General features: G+C 33.0%; 1 protein-coding gene and 1 pseudogene across 3 annotated transcripts; one reads left to right on the top strand and one right to left on the bottom strand.

Moving 5' to 3' along the window:
• The first annotated feature begins 3,693 nt into the window (after nucleotides 1–3,693).
• LOC18107864 (receptor-like protein 13) lies at nucleotides 3,694–12,396 on the top strand. 3 transcript variants are annotated; one of them, XR_008058130.1, is made up of 11 exons: nucleotides 3,694–4,099; nucleotides 4,505–4,660; nucleotides 4,791–4,859; nucleotides 4,950–5,096; nucleotides 5,178–5,318; nucleotides 5,869–6,018; nucleotides 6,106–6,255; nucleotides 6,350–8,028; nucleotides 11,652–11,691; nucleotides 11,825–11,977; nucleotides 12,042–12,396. XR_008058130.1 is itself a non-coding variant. In XM_052449207.1 (10 exons), the coding sequence occupies exons 1-10, from the start codon at nucleotides 3,742–3,744 to the stop codon at nucleotides 11,890–11,892; spliced, it is 2,955 nt and encodes a 984-aa protein (XP_052305167.1). In that variant the 5' UTR covers nucleotides 3,694–3,741; the 3' UTR covers nucleotides 11,893–12,396. The 3 variants fall into 3 exon arrangements, 2 of the variants coding, with proteins under 2 accessions (XP_052305167.1, XP_024446536.2); XM_052449207.1 differs by having other exon boundaries at nucleotides 11,828–12,396; XM_024590768.2 differs by having other exon boundaries at nucleotides 11,825–12,396.
• On the bottom strand, nucleotides 10,464–15,533 carry LOC18107861 (mitochondrial outer membrane import complex protein METAXIN-like; annotated as a pseudogene).
• Between the last annotated feature and the right edge of the window lie 2,522 nt (nucleotides 15,534–18,055).

Here is an 18,055-nt window from a genome sequence, read left to right as displayed (position 1 = left end):
AAGTAATTTATTTATTTATTTTAATGAAATATAAAATAGTTTTTAATCTTGTAGTATATTTGTTGTCTTTAAAGAGAAAAGAGCTATGAACTTATATCTCAAAACTTGAAAACTAATTATATAAAGATATTAAATGATCATTGAGTGATCATTGAATATATATATATATATATATATAATCCTTTCAACTGTATTTTAATCTTCCTAATTATTCAAGGGTACACGGAATAAGTATTTTAATGGAAAAACTTAATCTTCCTAATTATTCAAGGGTACACGGAATAAGTATTTTAATGGAAAAACAAAATGGATATTGATGGAGAGGACATTGCAACAAATTTTCCACCAAAAAAAAAAAAAAGAATTGCATAAAATGAAGTAATTAACTGAAACTTATATTCCTTCTCTTAATACGTTGACCCCAAGTCAAGTTATAGATAAATTGAAGAAAATAGAACAAACGCGTTTTTCCCCCACTCTCCAACCCACTAATTAATTCTAAAACTTATGGACAGACTCTAGTTTGTCGATTCTAAAACTTACGAGAGCAAGTAATTGCTCATTTGTTCAGTGAGAGTAGTTTTTTAGAAAATTTTTTTAATTTTTTTTTGTATTTATTTACTATTAAAAAAAATTAATTAACAAAAAAATATTTTTAATTGCAAGTAAATTTTTTTTATAGATAATCAATTTTTTTTATTTGATTAAAAAAATCCTTCATGTTATTATCACATGAAATTATTATAAAATCATACATTGTATATAAATATCTAGATATTTTCTTACATTTTTTCATTATTATGTTCATTCAATGTCATCAAGTTCATTTGAATTTACATTTTTTATGACCTTTGAGCTTACAAGTTATTGTGATTATTATTTATTTTATTTAAGATAATTTATGAAATTATATTTTTTTTTAATTTCATTCTCATTTAACTTTTTAATTTATAAGATTTGCTTCTCATTATTTTAATAAACTTGAAAAAATAAAACATTAATAAGCTATTTTCCAGTTCATTTTCCGTGATATAACCAAACACTAAAAAGTATTTTCCAACTTATTTTCCATTACACTACCAAACATCGAAAAATAATTCATTTTCCCGGAATTTATTTTAAAAAAAAAACTACTTTTCAACAAACAAACGGGATCGTAATCTCAAAACTTGAAAACTGATTTGAAGGTACTAAGTGATCATAAAAATAAAAAACTAATAATATGTTGGCTATATTATTCTAAAATTAATAAAGGATGATAAGCAAGAACGTGTTTATAAAAGAGGTCGAGGTTATCCGTTTTTAATTTTATATAATTCTGGCAAGGAAACAATCTACTTTGAATTATAATCATTACGCTAATGAATATTCTTGGTGGTTGAAGAGAAGTAGCATATTGTAAGAACGACTTGTGCCGCTAATTTACAGCCACCTTATTTATGTTAATAGGCAACATTTAATTACCATATTTTATATATAATACAAAAATAGTGGGAACATGTTATGTATTTTTTTCATTTTAAAAATATAAATTTTACTCTATTTCACTCTAAAAATATTGTAAAAAAATATTTATTTTAAATTTATCTATATTTTATAGTTCAAAAATTAAAAATAAAACAAATTCAATCCAGACTCATCTAAAAAGAGTTAATTGTTATATCACTATATATATATATATATATATATATTTTTTTTTTTTGTTTTTTTTTTTTTTTGGGGGGGGGGGGATCAATACTAGTTGATCGGGCTACATCATGGACGAACCTGCAGTCAAGCTGAACTGGATTTTAGTAAAATAAAATTGAATTCCATAAAAGTAATGAACTGAAAAGTTGACCCCAAAGTCAAAGTCTTTTGTGGAAAAACATTGAATGAAAGGTTAACGCTAGCCAGCTATTTTGCAGTGTAAAATGGTTCTGGGAGACCATTAATGCCATCTGCATTTTTTCCATGACATGGGTCAGGGGGTTGGTTCACCGTGAGACCATTAATGCTATCAATTGTTTTTTCCACGAGATGGGTCCGTGAGACCATTAATACTTAATATGATTTAATTTATTTTAATAAATTTTAAAACAAATATTAATAAATTATTTTTCAATTTATTTTTCATTTTTTATGACATAACCAAACACTAAAAAAATATTTTTCAATTTATTTTCCATAACATTACCAAACATCAAAAAATAATTCACTTTTCAAAAAATCACTTTGTAAGAAAATCACTTTACAAAAGAAAAATACTTTTTAACAAACCAATAGAACGTAAATAAAAAAAAGAAATTTTTACATCACAAATCAAAATGCCTATACAAGTAGTATTTAGTAATTAGATCAATATTTAATTAAAAAACAATTAAAATTAAGATATTTAATATACAGCATGTATGACTTAACAATATTAACTATTTTTTATTTTATATATATTAAAAATAAATATTAAAACCTATTGTATTAATTTGTGAATTTATCAAACTTTATAACTATTAATATTAAATTCAAAATTTATACATATTACAAATATTTAAACATATCATGTGAATGTGACATGAGTTATCTGCTTAGCTTAAGAAAGTCATGTTCATCATGACCATAGAGTAAAAAAAATGTATTGAACTGCATAAAAGTAATTAATCCAAACTTATATTCCATCTTAAAACGTTGACCCCAAGTCAAGGTTAATGCTAGGCACCCCAAGTCAAGTCTTCTCTATGGATTAGCTGGAGTTTAACGAGAAGTAAATCGTCAAAAACAAATTGAGCAACAAATTAAAAAAATAAAATTTCAACAGTTCATCTACAATAATATACAAAAGGATGAACAGTAAAGTCTTGACAAGGTTTTTTTAATATTTAGGAGCGTGGTAGTAGTTGGTTTTCTTTTCAAAATATTTTTTGTTTGGAAATGCATTTAAATAATATTTTTTTTATTTTTTTAAAATTATTTTTAACATCTATATATTAAAATAATCTGAAAACACTAAAAAAACATTAATTTAAAATTAAAAAGTAAAATAAAATTTATTTTTTAAAAAAATACTTTTAAAATGTAAAAAATAATCAGAGTAATATCAAAACGAAAACAAATGTGATGAAGAGGACACTGCCGTCCTATGCCATCATGCATTTCTTCCTAAAAAATATTCAGATTAAGAGTATTATAAAAAGAAACAAAGAGATTGTATATATTAAAGATAAATGTTAAATGAATGAATTCAGATATTATGAATTATGTACTAAAATAAAATAAAAGAAGTTGCTTTATAAAATATTTTTTAAAAAGATATTTTTAACATTAATAACGATAAAAAAACATAAAAAATAATTTTAAAGACAAAAATTAATTTTTTAAAAAATGCATATCTTTTAGGAAAAAATGCATGATGGAATTTGAGTTGGAAAAAAAATATTAATAGGCTTTCGGCCAATTGAAAAATTAAGAAAAAAACAAGTGGAATTTTTTTTTAAAAAAAACCAAAAAAATGAAGCTTCTAACTTATGTGGCTAGCTGCTAAGTGTGTTTTTCATTAAGATATGTTTTAAAATTACTGAGATTTTTTATTTAATGTATTTTGCTTAAGAAAGTCATCAACATTGAATTATAAATATTTATTGTCCGTTGCCATCATGCAGTGTTTTTTGCACGGCATGGGTCCGTGAAGTCCTCTATAAAAGCCTTAACCTCCTCGCTGCCATTCGCAACAATTAATATTGTAATAGTTGATATATATATATTAAGATGGGGCTGTTCCTTCAGGTGTTGACGGTGTTAGTGATAACGGTTTCGCTGCAAGGATGGCTGCCTCTTGGTTGCTTGGAGGAAGAGAGAATCGCTCTGTTGCACCTCAAAGATTCTCTTAACTATCCCAACGGCACCTCCCTTCCCTCCTGGAGAATAGCCCACGCCAACTGTTGTGATTGGGAACGTATTGTCTGCAACAGCAGTACAGGTCGAGTCACCTTACTCGATCTTTTGGGCGTAAGGAACGAGGAACTGGGAGATTGGTACTTAAATGCCTCCTTGTTCCTTCCTTTCCAACAACTCAACGCTCTCTCCTTGTACGGTAATCGTATAGCTGGTTGGGTTGAGAACAAAGGTTTGCTCTCTTAAGTATTACAAAATATTTATATTACTTTTGTATTTTTTTAGAATTAATCAAATAAGGTGTTGTTTAATTACTATCATTTTGGAAGAAAATAGAAAGCATATTTAATTAGTAAAAAGGAGTAATTTGTTTAATTCCTTACATTATTAATATAATCATTTTGAGGGTGAAATGCAGCTTTACCTGTAAATGCATATTCATAACGAACACTAAGCCAGTGATGATGGAAGCAATGGACAAGTAGTAAATTATAATCTTTCTTTCAACCTCTTTACATGAATTCATCGTACCAATTACATGCCTCTTCATCAATAATAATTAAGTTATTCCAATAATATCTTTTTTTTATTCTTTACATGAAGTCTTTATTTATTTATTTTTTATTTGTTTATATAGGTGGTTATGAGTTACAGAAATTGAGCAATTTGGAGATCCTTGACTTGGAATATAATAGCTTCAATAACAGTATTCTATCATTTGTGGAGAGGCTTCCGTCTCTTAAATCACTGTATTTAGATTATAATAGACTTGAGGGGTTAATAGATTTGAAAGGTTAGTTTTTTTATATACTACTATTTTTATAAATATTAAATTTAATTAACACAATTATCTATTAAATTTAATTTCAAAAAACACAATTAATGAGTATTGTATTCATTTATTTTTTTATATAAATATCAAGAATCTTTGAGCAGCTTGGAGACCTTGAGTCTAGACGGCAACAATATTAGCAAGTTGGTAGCCTCAAGAGGTAATTAGTAACACATTCATTACCTACCTGGCTGGTAGCATCATGAAGATAATATTAATTATTCTTGTTTCTTCCTTAACTAACTTGCAGGTCCAAGCAACTTGAGGACTCTATCCCTATATAATATCACAACCTATGGAAGTAGCTTCCAGTTACTGCAATTATTAGGAGCATTCCAAAACCTCACAACACTTTATCTGGGATCCAACGATTTTAGAGGAAGAATATTAGGTGACGGTAAGTTATATCACATATATAGTGCTGTTTATATATTTGGGTTTAATTGAAAAATTCAATTTGCTACTTTTGAACAAACAGCGTTGCAAAATTTGAGCTCCTTGAAAGAGTTGTATTTGGATGGTTGTTCTCTAGATGAACACTCTCTTCAAAGTCTTGGAGCACTGCCTTCTCTAAAAAATCTATCATTGCAAGAACTTAATGGCACTGTACCTTATGGAGGTAAATTAACAAATTTCAACTTCACTGTTACTTATCATTGATCATTTTATTTCTCTCTATACCAGCTTAACTACAATTAGATGTCTGTATAGATTTCCTATTTTATGTTTTAGCAACCTACTAAACAAGTCTTGGAGAGACAATTAAATCTCCAATTTAGAAATTAACTCAATTGAAATCTTTATTATTTTAAAATTCCACCATCAATTTAATATAAAAAATATTTCAATTTAATTTTGCCCCCCCTCTCTCTCTCATCACTATTTCAGTGTAATGTAAATAAAATGACAACATAAAAGGCAATAATTTCTTTAATGAAAAGGTAACTTCATACATAGAGAACTATTTTTAGGAGGAGAATAAATTAACAATTGTGTGTTTTTATTTTTGGGTCAGATGTATAAAAAATCCTTCTCTTAAATGGACACTACAATTTCTACACTTAAATTATTATTTTAGTTTTTTTAGCCATGATTAATAAGTAATGAATTATTTATAATTTTAATTCCTTCTATGCTAATATAATTTCTTGTTTAATTGATCGTGGCAGGCTTCCTTTATCTCAAGAACTTGAAATACTTGGATTTGAGTTACAATACTCTCAATAATAGCATCTTCCAAGCCATCGAAACGATGACCTCTCTTAAAACATTAAAATTGAAGGGTTGCGGTCTAAATGGCCAAATATCTTCAACCCAAGGTAAGGTTGATCACCCTTGCTCTTTCATTTCCTTTTAATTAATTCCTTCTACGTGATTATAATTTCTTGTTTAATTGATTGTGGCAGGCTTCCTTAATCTCAAGAACCTAGAATACTTAGATTTGAGTGACAATACTCTCGATAACAACATCTTACAATCCATCAGAGCAATGACCTCTCTCAAAACTTTAGGATTGCAGAGCTGCAGACTAAATGGTCGAATACCTACAACCCAAGGTATGGTTGATGACTCTTACTCTCTTTCTATAGGTTATATATTTTCCATTAAACACTCTGAGTTTTAATTTTCTCTAAATTATAATATGACCAGGCCTATGCGACTTAAATCATCTCCAAGAGCTATATATGAGCGACAATGATCTCAGTGGTTTCTTGCCTCTGTGTCTGGCAAATTTGACTTCCCTTCAACGATTATCTCTCTCTTCCAATCACTTGAAGATCCCTATGTCATTGAGCCCATTCCACAACCTTTCAAAACTCAAGTATTTTGATGGTTCAGGTAATGAAATATTCGCAGAAGAAGATGATCGTAATATGAGCTCAAAGTTCCAGTTAGAGTACCTCTATTTAAGCAGTCGTGGACAAGGTGCTGGAGCATTTCCCAGGTTTCTTTACCATCAGTTCAGCCTCCGATATTTGGATCTTACAAACATCCAAATAAAGGGAGAGTTTCCAAGTTGGTTGATTGAGAACAACACATACCTACAAGAACTTCATTTAGAAAATTGTTCTCTTTCGGGTCCATTCTTGTTGCCAAAGAATTCTCATGTGAATTTGTCATTCCTAAGTATATCCATGAATCACTTCCGAGGCCAAATCCGTTCAGAAATCGGAGCTCATTTGCCAGGGTTAGAAGTTTTATTTATGTCTGACAATGGTTTCAATGGAAGCATTCCTTTCTCGTTGGGTAACATTAGCTCGCTACAATGGTTAGACCTGTCCAACAACATTTTGCAAGGGCAGATCCCTGGATGGATAGGGAATATGTCTTCTCTTGAATTCTTGGACTTATCAGGGAACAATTTCTCCGGTCGTTTCCCACCTAGATTCAGCACTTCTTCAAATTTGAGATATGTTTATTTGTCTAGAAATAAGTTGCAAGGGCCGATCACAATGACATTTTATGACCTCGCTGAGATATTCGCATTAGATCTTTCCCATAATAATTTAACTGGTACAATTCCAGAATGGATTGATAGGCTATCTAACTTGAGATTTTTACTCTTGAGTTATAACAATCTTGAAGGTGAAATCCCAATTCAATTATCCAGGTTGGATCGATTAACCTTGATTGATCTTTCTCACAATCACCTTTCTGGTAACATCCTCTATTGGATGATATCTACTCATTCTTTCCCACAACTATACAATTCTCGTGATTCTCTGTCCTCATCACAACAATCTTTTGAGTTTACAACGAAGAATGTATCCCTTTCTTATAGGGGCAGCATTATCTGGTACTTCACAGGAATTGATTTCTCATGCAACAATTTCACAGGAGAGATTCCTCCTGAAATTGGAAACCTCAGTATGATCAAGGTATTGAACCTTTCGCATAACAATTTGACGGGACCAATTCCACCAACATTTTGGAACTTAAAGGAAATAGAGAGCTTGGATCTTTCCTACAACAAACTGGATGGAGAAATCCCACCTCGACTTACTGAACTATTTTCTCTAGAAGTTTTTATTGTGGCTCACAATAATCTGTCTGGGAAGACTCCTGCGAGAGTTGCACAATTTGCCACGTTTGATGAGAGTTGCTACAAGGACAACCCTTTTCTTTGTGGAGAACCGCTATCCAAAATATGTGGTGTGGCTATGCCACCATCACCAACTTCAACGAACAATGAAGATAATGGTGGCTTCATGGATATGAAGGTTTTCTATGTGACCTTTTGGGTTGCATACATCATGGTGCTGCTAGTGATAGGTGCAGTTCTGTATATAAATCCATATTGGCGACGAGGATGGTTTTACTTTATTGAGGTGAGTATTAACAATTGCTATTATTTTCTAGTGGACAATTTTCCCATTTTATCCAAGTTTGGGTTTTCATAGCCTTGATGGTACCAAGAGTTGGTGCATCGTTGTGTTTTCTAGTTTTAAGATTTAAAAAAGTTTAAATGCATGCTCAAGCGATGTTGTATTAATTTATACAATTTCATTCGGTTTTGTGGGTTTTTACACAGCAGGGGCTTTTCAATTCCATGAGTTTTTACTTCCCTTGTATATTATATTATTACTTGATATTTACAGATGATCAATTCAAATTTAGAACACAAATATCCAAAAATATTTAATATTAAAGGGAATACATTACAACACAAATATCAATTCAAATTTATTTCACTGATTGTATATAAGCTTGTGAGCACTTAGATAATTTGCTTGATCTACAACTTCAGTAACTGAGAGTATTGAGCTGCCTTAGATTGAGTTTCATAGCTAATATCAAAGGGTAATGTCGAGAACGAATCCCTTCAGGGCCGACCCTTGCCCATATGGCACTCCCCGGCCACTTGAAATGGATGACCACCGGTACTGAGAAAATTAATGAATCAAAGCAGTCTCGAGATTCCACATAACAATTCATCTCCACTTCTGAATACTCTAATCTCAAACGTCCAGCATATGCTGCAATGCTTGATTAAAGTCATTTGATTACGCTTAGACTAGGTATTGGATGTTCCAAAAGTGATGTACAGAAAACTAGAAAACCTTGTATTTGATATCATTAGCTTTCACCTGGAGGTAAAAAGAAAAAAAATTAAACTTCCTCTAAAAAAAACTAGAAAATGAGAAGTACAAGAATAATAGATCCAATTAGACATGGACAAATATCCGGTGAAAGAATACATGAAAATAAAGTTAAGTCTCTTGTTAGAATCTTTAATTACCTCCACTTCCACTTGCTTAAAACACTGACAAATCAAAATGCATTTCTTCTCTTCCACTTCCACTTGCATGTCCTTTAGCTTTATCATATTTCCAGCTGCAATTGCCACAACAAGGAGAAAGTTAAGAAAGCAAAGGGAGCATTAAAAAACTAAACTGGCCTTATTTGTTTCATGAAAAATATTTTCATGTAAATGATTTATGGCATCCCTTAACAACTTAAAAGGTGTCAAGTGCATTTTATTTCAATCCACCAAAATTCCCCCTGCATTCCCTCCTTATGTTCTGAAAAAAAATAGTTTTAGCATTCTTTCCGCAATGAACTTGCATTATTTTACAGCAAATGCATGTAACAATCCAACAACCATTTTCATTCTATAGAAACATACTCATGCGAGGGTAAACTATACATTTCTATCAGCAAGATAGAGATCCTTGCTCAAGCTCTTAAGAACACAACTTACCATTCAACATTTTGGCTGTAGTCATCAACCAGAAGATACAATCCCTCCGAATGCACTGCTCAATGGCTAAAAGAGGCCTCCAAGTTTTCAACTTTTCCACCTCTATATGCAACCGATATTTGGAATGTAACCTTATCTCTTCATCTCCTCATTCAGCAATTGGTATATGTTCTCCGAATGATGATGTAAGCTGCCACCAGCATGAAATTCATGAGCACGAGCTCCAACGTCAATCCAGCTACAGCCAGGGGTTTTAGAGACACCACACTGCCTCATCTTTGCAGAATCATCCCGCCTTCTCATATTTGCATATATCTTAGATGAGATAATTGCATCTCTGGAAACAATTGAATGACCCTTTCACCAACATCTGCATTTCTACGCCTCTGACAGGCACCGAGCAATGACCCCAACACAATTTCATCTCGTTTTCCAGGCATCTTATTGATTAAGTCCCAAGCTTCGTTCAGAAGTCCTGCACGCGCACAAAGATCAACCATGCAAGAATAATGCTTGACTTTTGGGACCAATCCAAATAACAATTTCATTGATTCAAACAATTGGCGGCCCTCATCAACCAATCCGGCATGCACACATGTAGAAAGTACTCCTATGAAAGTGATGTCATTAGGTTGAACAGTGTCATTATCCTTTGACATGCCTCTGAATAATGATAATGCTTCCAGGGCCTGCCCATGGATAGCAAGAGCAGAAATCATGGCATTCCATGAGACCTCATTTTTTTAGGCATCCTCTCAAAAACCCTGAGTGCATCATCCAAGCTCCCACATTTTGCATACATATCAATCAATTCACTCGCAACGTAGACATCGTGCTGTAAACCTCTTTCTTATGCATGTGTCTCAACCCATTTCCCCAAATCAAGGGCCCTTATTGTGGAACATGCAGACAATACTTCAATCATTGTGACTTTATCTGGATTAGGACCTGCCTCTCTCATTCAATTTGGATTAGGACCTGACTGACTTTATCAATTGCTTCATTGGAAGCTCCATTCTGTGCACACATATGAAGTGATAGTTGAACAAAAAAAAAAACATATTAACTTGAAACGCATTTACAAATTTCATATATTTGTGTGGTTTTTATTTCATAGCTGATTAATTAGGAAGAATTCAAATTTCAAGTTAGTTTAAAGGAACAGAAATAAACACAATTCCACTATATGTGACAATTACAAAGTATAAAACCGATCTAATTACCATGTGATAATGGCATTCCAAGTGACAACATCCTTGTTTGGCATTGAATCAAAGACCCTCCTCGCAGATATCAAATCCCCACACTTACCATACATGTCAATCAAGGCAGACCCCACATACGAATTTACCTCCATCTTCTTCTCCAAAACAAGCCCCTCCACCCATCTCCCCAAACCCAAATCCCCACACGCCCCAAGAACATTCACCAGCGTCATCTCATCTGGCTCAAACCCCTCCTCCCTCATTTCCATAAACAACCAAATTGCCTCTTTAGCAAAACCCATCTTAGAATACCCCGAAATCATCGAATTCCACGACACCAAGTCTCTGTCACCCATTTCATCAAACACCTTCCGTGCAAACCCCATTTCACCACACCTTGCGTCCATTGTAGTCAAAGAATGATTCACATGCTCGTCACCATCCAAACCAGCCTTAAACACCAGACAATGACCGATCTTTCCATGAACCAAACCCCAAACATTCCCTCACGCTATAAACAAAAAAGGGCATGTGAAATTATTTGCTTTTAGGCCTAAAGACTTCAGCTTGTAATACAATTCAACACAAAAATCATACTTTTTCCATGTGGTAGCTAACCCACGAAGCATGAAATTGAAGGCATAAATATTGGGTTTGGTGAGTTGATTAAAAACAAGGGATGCATAGGCCAAGTCTTTGAGGTCAACGATTTTGGAAAGAAGGAAATTGGGTTTTGGTATTGAGTTTATAGGCATTTGTGTGTGGATTTGTTTTAGTAGGTTTTTCGATTTGCATTGTTTTATCAGAGATAAAAGCTTTTCAGTTAGGTTTTGATGATGTTTTTTTGGGTTTGGAAGTTGAGGTTGGAAAGAGAGAGGTGGTTGGGGGGTAGAAGAGGTAGGTCTTGTCCTGTACTGTCTTCGGACACAACAGGCATTGCATAGGTAGTTACCATCATTGTTTTGATTAAAAAAAAGGTTTTTTCTTGCAACACCAATTTGATTTCTTGCATGTTCTCATGTAGTCACCAATCAATATTTGACAGATTATATGCCCGGGAGAAGAAACTCTACCAAGAAGTCAGGGTACATCTCAAATCTTCTGCATAACTTTTTGAATGATGCATTCTGAGCGTCACTAGTTTTCAAGACTATGGTTATAGCATAGAATTTCAATGTATTTATTTTTGCTGCTGGAATGGGTTTTATCTATGCACAGCAGCTACGAGGCGATACACACAGGGTCCCAATCCGTTCAAAGAGATTTGGAGCAGGGTTGTCAGTTGAATGAGGCAGAAGTATGGAAATGGTGGAGGTTGATGAAGTAGAAGATGTAATGACTACAGAGAAAATGGCTGAAATTCCCATAAAGGTACTTTGTGCAGGAATGTCAGTTGCAAACAGCTCGCTTACTGAATTTGCTATTGGTTCTGCAGAGGGATATGCAGAATATGTTATAATGGGAGAATGCCATTGCCAAGTGCTCCAGAGTTCTAGCAGAAACAGGAAGAAGGAATTGGAAGTGAATCAATGAGAATGAATGAGTGCTCACGGGGTGATTTTTTTACAGTGGATTCAAATTCAACAACTACAAGGGCTATTTCCTGCAGCACGGAGAGTTTCTGAATTTTCATGATTAGAATCCAACTACTGTGGCCACAATTTCCTCTGAAGTTTGAAACACCTATCACTTTGCTTAAGGAAATGTTCACAATTAACAACCTACAACTGTTGGATGATTATTTTTCAAAAATTTTACATGGAATACAAGAATGAAAGGTAAAAAGGAAACTATCGTTCTCACAGTGATGTCCATGACTGAATTGTCATGAGGAAAAAAATTGTCAAGGAAAATACAAATTTGTCAAAAAATGAATGCTTCTTCAGTCATAACTGAAGCCTTTTATCTTCATCTTCATCTTCATCTTCATCATCATCAACCTCCACCTCAGAAAAATCATTACTGCTCATGACAGATAGAAAGACTAAAACCGCAACTACTTGTGTCACTAGAAAGTATCTTGCCCTTCTTCTGAAAGTTTTCTCCTCTTCTGTCCTTTCCCTCTTGGGTTGCTTCTTAGGTTTTGAGCCTAGTGATAAAAACACATGAAAATAGTTAGAAATTCTATTTGAAAGAAAAGAGACATGGATGGTACTTTTTGACCTCTTATTTCCCAATGGCTTTTATTTTTCTTGAAGCATCTTAAACATTAACAAATTGTTAGTTTGATGATGACTAAAACATGATCTGTAGGCTGGTTTGGTTTAGTAAATCCACAATTCAAGACACTATCAGATGACCAATATAATATTCACAAGAATAAAAGATGAAAATATCTTGCCTGAATTTGAAGGACGTCTTGATGAAGTTGATTAAGCGTCTGAAAGGAATTGCGGGACAGAAGAAGACGATCCAGCCTCCAAGAAATCTGTCTTAAGTTTTTCAGCATATCATATGAGATTACCATGCTCCAAGAGTGCACTTCGCAGCATCGATGATTCCTAATGGCATGGAACACATAAAAGGATTAGAGTTGAAAATATTTGACAGGTGAAGCAACAAACTCAAATGCTTTGTGCCAAGACAGAATAACAATAGCACATCACGTGAAAATCAAATAAGTAGAAACCATGTTAACAGAAAATGGTTTCAAAAGAGTTTTTAAATGGAAAAAATAAAATTGATGGTAATGTGTTTTATAACAGCATAGATTGATGTAGTGTTCTTGAAAGAAATTAGAAGAACTTGATTGTTAGATATTTACAGCAAGGCCACATGTAATAACCATAGCGATGCTTGTCATCAGGGCATTCAACTACAGAAAGTGAATGGTAATAATGTAATTGTTTTTGCACCATCATCCCAGGTCATGTATTACCACATTTTCAGCTGTAAATAATTGTTCTCGCCATACAAATGCCAGCATTCAGCTCTCACAGGTCACAGATCAAGACAATTGGTAAAGTGACTCACAGGAAATGCTTGAAGAGTGAAAAGGACATGCCCAAGGAAATATGCGTCCAAACTAGATGGCCTGCACAAACAGAAAAATGAAGTTGGGTGTCTAATCAATGCATAGTCAAGACATCAAACTTAAAATTTGAATTCAAAACATAAAAACCAAAATATCTTAGATGATTTCAGGTAAAAAATGGAAAATATATATATTAACCATGATATAAAAAAGAAACACCTTTCAAAAAGAAATGTGTGATCCCCTAATGTGGTTGACAAAGCTCCATATGCAATTTTCGCTCTCTTGTAGATCTATCCATAAATTAAAATAAAAAAATTGCAAGGCCATGGTCAAGGAAAATTAACAGAAAATGAAGCAATATATAAACGGGTAAAATCATTCCACTAGTGTATGTGCGCAGATTTGATATCAACAAGTTGCAGAAAAATATCATAAACGATAGAAGTGTAACCTCTGCTTCCCTTCGTTCAGTATTTTCTTTAGTTATCCCAAGTCGCTGCTTAATAACGTGCACTAGTTCGGGCAGAGGTTCCATCAGACCCCACCCAGAGTTCATCCATGATTGCATCTGCAAGCCAGGTGCTAACCATCGCTTTCATTGATATCCATTCTGGGAGCAAGCTGAAGTCAGTGTCCAAATCAACAATACCATCTTCCTTTAAACTTTTGATTACCCCACCATTCTCGACATTGTAGGCCACATAAATGCCTGATTCAATATATGGAATTTGATCTACAACAGAAAGTCAGATAAGTGTTTTGAAGACAATTTTGATATTTGCATTATATATTTGAGAAAACGAACATATATGACAACATGAGCAAAGCATGCACACACATTAAAAACCAGCTGCCATTTCTTGTCAATCAAAAAACCAATATCCATCAAAAACAGTCCTGGTCATGCAGATCCAATCTTGAATGCTAATTACTAACTCCTTCCCTATTATTTATGACCATGGCCTTCTTTAAGACAATATGTTAGCCTCATTTATTCCGAATACTCGCCATACACCGAGTCCCAAAACACACTAAAATTCCCACTGAACAACAAAATACCAACTTTCAGATATCCAAAAGAACTCAGTTAAACGAAAGCATAGAACCCAGTTAAACTGAAAATGATCACAGCCCATCTTAACATGATCAAATTCACATCCATTCTGTGAAAACAACTCTGCTAAAGAAATGAGGTACGTTTCCTTAGTGATTCAGACCTATCAACACATAAAAGAAGAAAATGGAAACAAAGAAAACAAACACAAGGTAAACTAGCAGCAACAAAAAAAAAACAAGCCAAAACCCAGAACAACAACTTACAAACATGAATAACAATAAATGAAAATAAGAACCCAAAAAAGAATACCTGAATCAGGGAAAGTGTTGTTGAAAACCAAATGGAATGGAATGGAAAGTTAGAAAATTTGAGGTAGAGGAAAAGAGGCAAGCAGATTGGACAACCAGTGGGGAGACCAAAACTGGGTTTCCTTGCAACAAGAGTATACTCTGCTCTTTCTTGAGATTCTTGCATCTCTCTTTATCTTTAATGTTTTTGCTGATAATTCTCTTTTAGCTTCAAAGCTTGAGAGAGTGGAGGGTTCTTGGTTTTCTTTGATTCTTGATGGGTAAAGGGTTTTTCAGGCACCGAACAACCAGAGAGACAACGCAGAGGAGGGGTTTAGGTCGTTAGATCCATGTCTAGCGTGGGTTAGGCCATCTTAGTTATTTTTCTTGTAAGAATAGGCTTGCTTGGTGGAACTCCCTCAATTTGGGTTGCATCTTTGGGTTTTCGAGCCTTGTTCTATGCTTTGATATCAAATTATCTCTTCAATCCAATCATCATGCCATTGCTCAAACCAAAGATATTCTAGAGGTAATGACATGAATAACATTTGGGAGAGTTTTTAGCATTGTTTTAAAATCTGGATTGCTTGGCGGATAGGCCCGGGTGTGAATTGATCTGGTTTAAGGAAAAAACCTTAGTTAATCGGGTTAAAATTTGGGTTAATTTAATCAATTTAGATATTATTCATTTAAAATTAACCATTATTTTATTGACTTTTTTTAAAAGAAAAAAAAGTCAAAACTACTTTGTTTTGATTTTAATTTTTTTTTGAGTTGGTTGTAACTCAAATCTTGCATTAAATTAATTTGATTAAATTAATTTAATACGTGTAATCTTACCTATTATTTTTTATATTTAATTAATTTAGTATTAATTTTTTTATTGAATTAAAAAAAAAATAATTAACAAATTAAAAAAATATTTAATTTTTCCTGCGCAAGAATTCACACAGCTTTCCACAATTCCTTTAAACCTGCGAAGCACAAACAACAATGTTCCATGCATATATGCACATAAACCCTATTTTGTGGATTTAACATTATAATGTTTTTTCCTTTTCAAACAAGAAGATGTAGAAGATTTACGTCTCACTAAACTTTGATTTTGAATTTAAAGTCAAGAGTAGAAATTAATACTGTCATGGAGAGAGAGAGTGTGTTCTTACGAGCGAGGGTTATCCGTGGTGCTAAGATGAGCACATGAAGCGTAAGGGTTGCAGAAATAATGAGTTAGTGGTGCGGAATTAGTCTTCAAGCTGCAATCTTTTAAACATTTAGCAGCACAGCCGATCGAGAGCAGATTTTTGGTGGGAGAGGACGCATGGAAGGTAGCAAGCAATTTGGGTAGCAATCCAAGATAGAGCCTCCAGCTAGCAGAGTGCTCATCCCCAGTACCACTAAAGAAGCTATCAAGAGAGACCTCTTCATCATCGCCTCCATTTGCTTCTCTTTTTGAGCTACTTGGAGATTCCTGTTATAATGAGCAGATTGAACTGTTCAACCCTTTACAGCACTTGTTAGGAGAAACTGCTGTAACTTCCTTACGAATTTTTGGAATATATGAAACGTATGGATTTTCCTTACACAAGCTTACATATAAGCGATTGAATCGAGGATAGAATTAAGTATGGCTGAACTTATCGGACAATGCATGATCAAAGGAAAACAGAGAGGAAAGAATCATGGGGCCGGTGGCATTTTCATGCATGTATATGCACTTATGGATTTTCCTTACACATGCTTTCGTATGTGCGATTGAATCGAGGGAAGAATTATGGCTAAACTTATGACACCATTTCATGAAATAATATTGTAAGCAGTTGCTTGATTGATTCCTCTTATGTTTCCTAAAACACTTGATATGTATCATATTATTTTAATATGGATCTATGGAAATAAATGAGAGGCCAACCTTTTGTTACCTAATATTTACTTAATGCACTGCTAAGATCAAGTCATCTTATGATCAAAAGAAAAATAGAGTCATCTTGCTTTAATTAATAAAAACAATTAAAGGAGGAGGGTTTTTTGTGTTTTCTTTTCAATTTTATTAGGAATTTTATAAAATTATTCTAAATTAATAACTTAAAATATGGTTTGATAGACTAACTCGACTCGAGTTTTTTTTTTTCTGACTTAACTTTTGTTTTTATATAAACCATTCATATCTAATGTATCTTCAATAAACCTATTGTTCCAGATCTGATTCTGTACTTTTATTAATCCAACAAGTAAAAATATTAAAAAGTTTTTAATAAAGATAAGCCATTCTTTGAAAAATACAAAAGCATACAGGTCAGATCAAGAATGATCCAGGTTCAATGTTTGTCTTCCATACTGACTGAAGATTGAATTTCTACAGCAACTTGACAAATCACTATAGAACCAGGCATCATTTGCTGAACAGTCCTAATATAATCGAAAAGACCTATAAACCTTAAGCAATAGGATAGTAGGCTACAAGCAACACCATTTACATACTTGAAACACCAAAAACTGACACAAAACAACAACACCATCAAAACCCAAAATTCCTTTTTCCCTTTCTTTTCAGCCCCTCCAATTTTCTCAGCAAATGATGCGTGGTTGTAGTTTGAAAAGTAAAGAGATATTTTAATTATATTTACACATTATTTTATATAATTTATTTTTTAAAATACACTATCATTAGTAGAATATTTTAAGGTTATTTTTTTATATATATAAAATAATTAGGTATCATAGACGTGTTTTAAAAAATAAAAACCATTAAAGGATTAAATGAGTGTTAAAAAATAATATAGTCATCTTCAGAAAAAGTCACTTTTTTAAAAAATAGTTTATTTTGTGATTCCTTAGAAATCAAGTAGCAGTGTTATAACTCCCACGCCGTGCTTATCAATAGAAGAGATGTGGGCTGGGGAAGGAAGAAAGTCCCCTATAAATACCCCAGAAGAGTGACATCGCACAAAGCAGCAAATTTAAAAGAGAGAGGAAGGAGAGAAGAAAGAACAGATATCACAACACGGAACAACAGAGAGAATTAATTAAAAAAAAAACAAGAAGAAGACAGAAACAGATAAAAAAAAAACAAAGAAGGGGAGAAGGCCGAAGAAGAGAAGGGGAGTTCCAGAATCCCAGCCAAAAAC

Source organism: Populus trichocarpa, chromosome 18, assembly GCF_000002775.5.
Source record: "Populus trichocarpa isolate Nisqually-1 chromosome 18, P.trichocarpa_v4.1, whole genome shotgun sequence".
In the NCBI taxonomy this organism is placed as follows: Eukaryota; Viridiplantae; Streptophyta; class Magnoliopsida; order Malpighiales; family Salicaceae; genus Populus; species Populus trichocarpa.
This window is presented reverse-complemented; position numbering and strand designations above follow the sequence as displayed.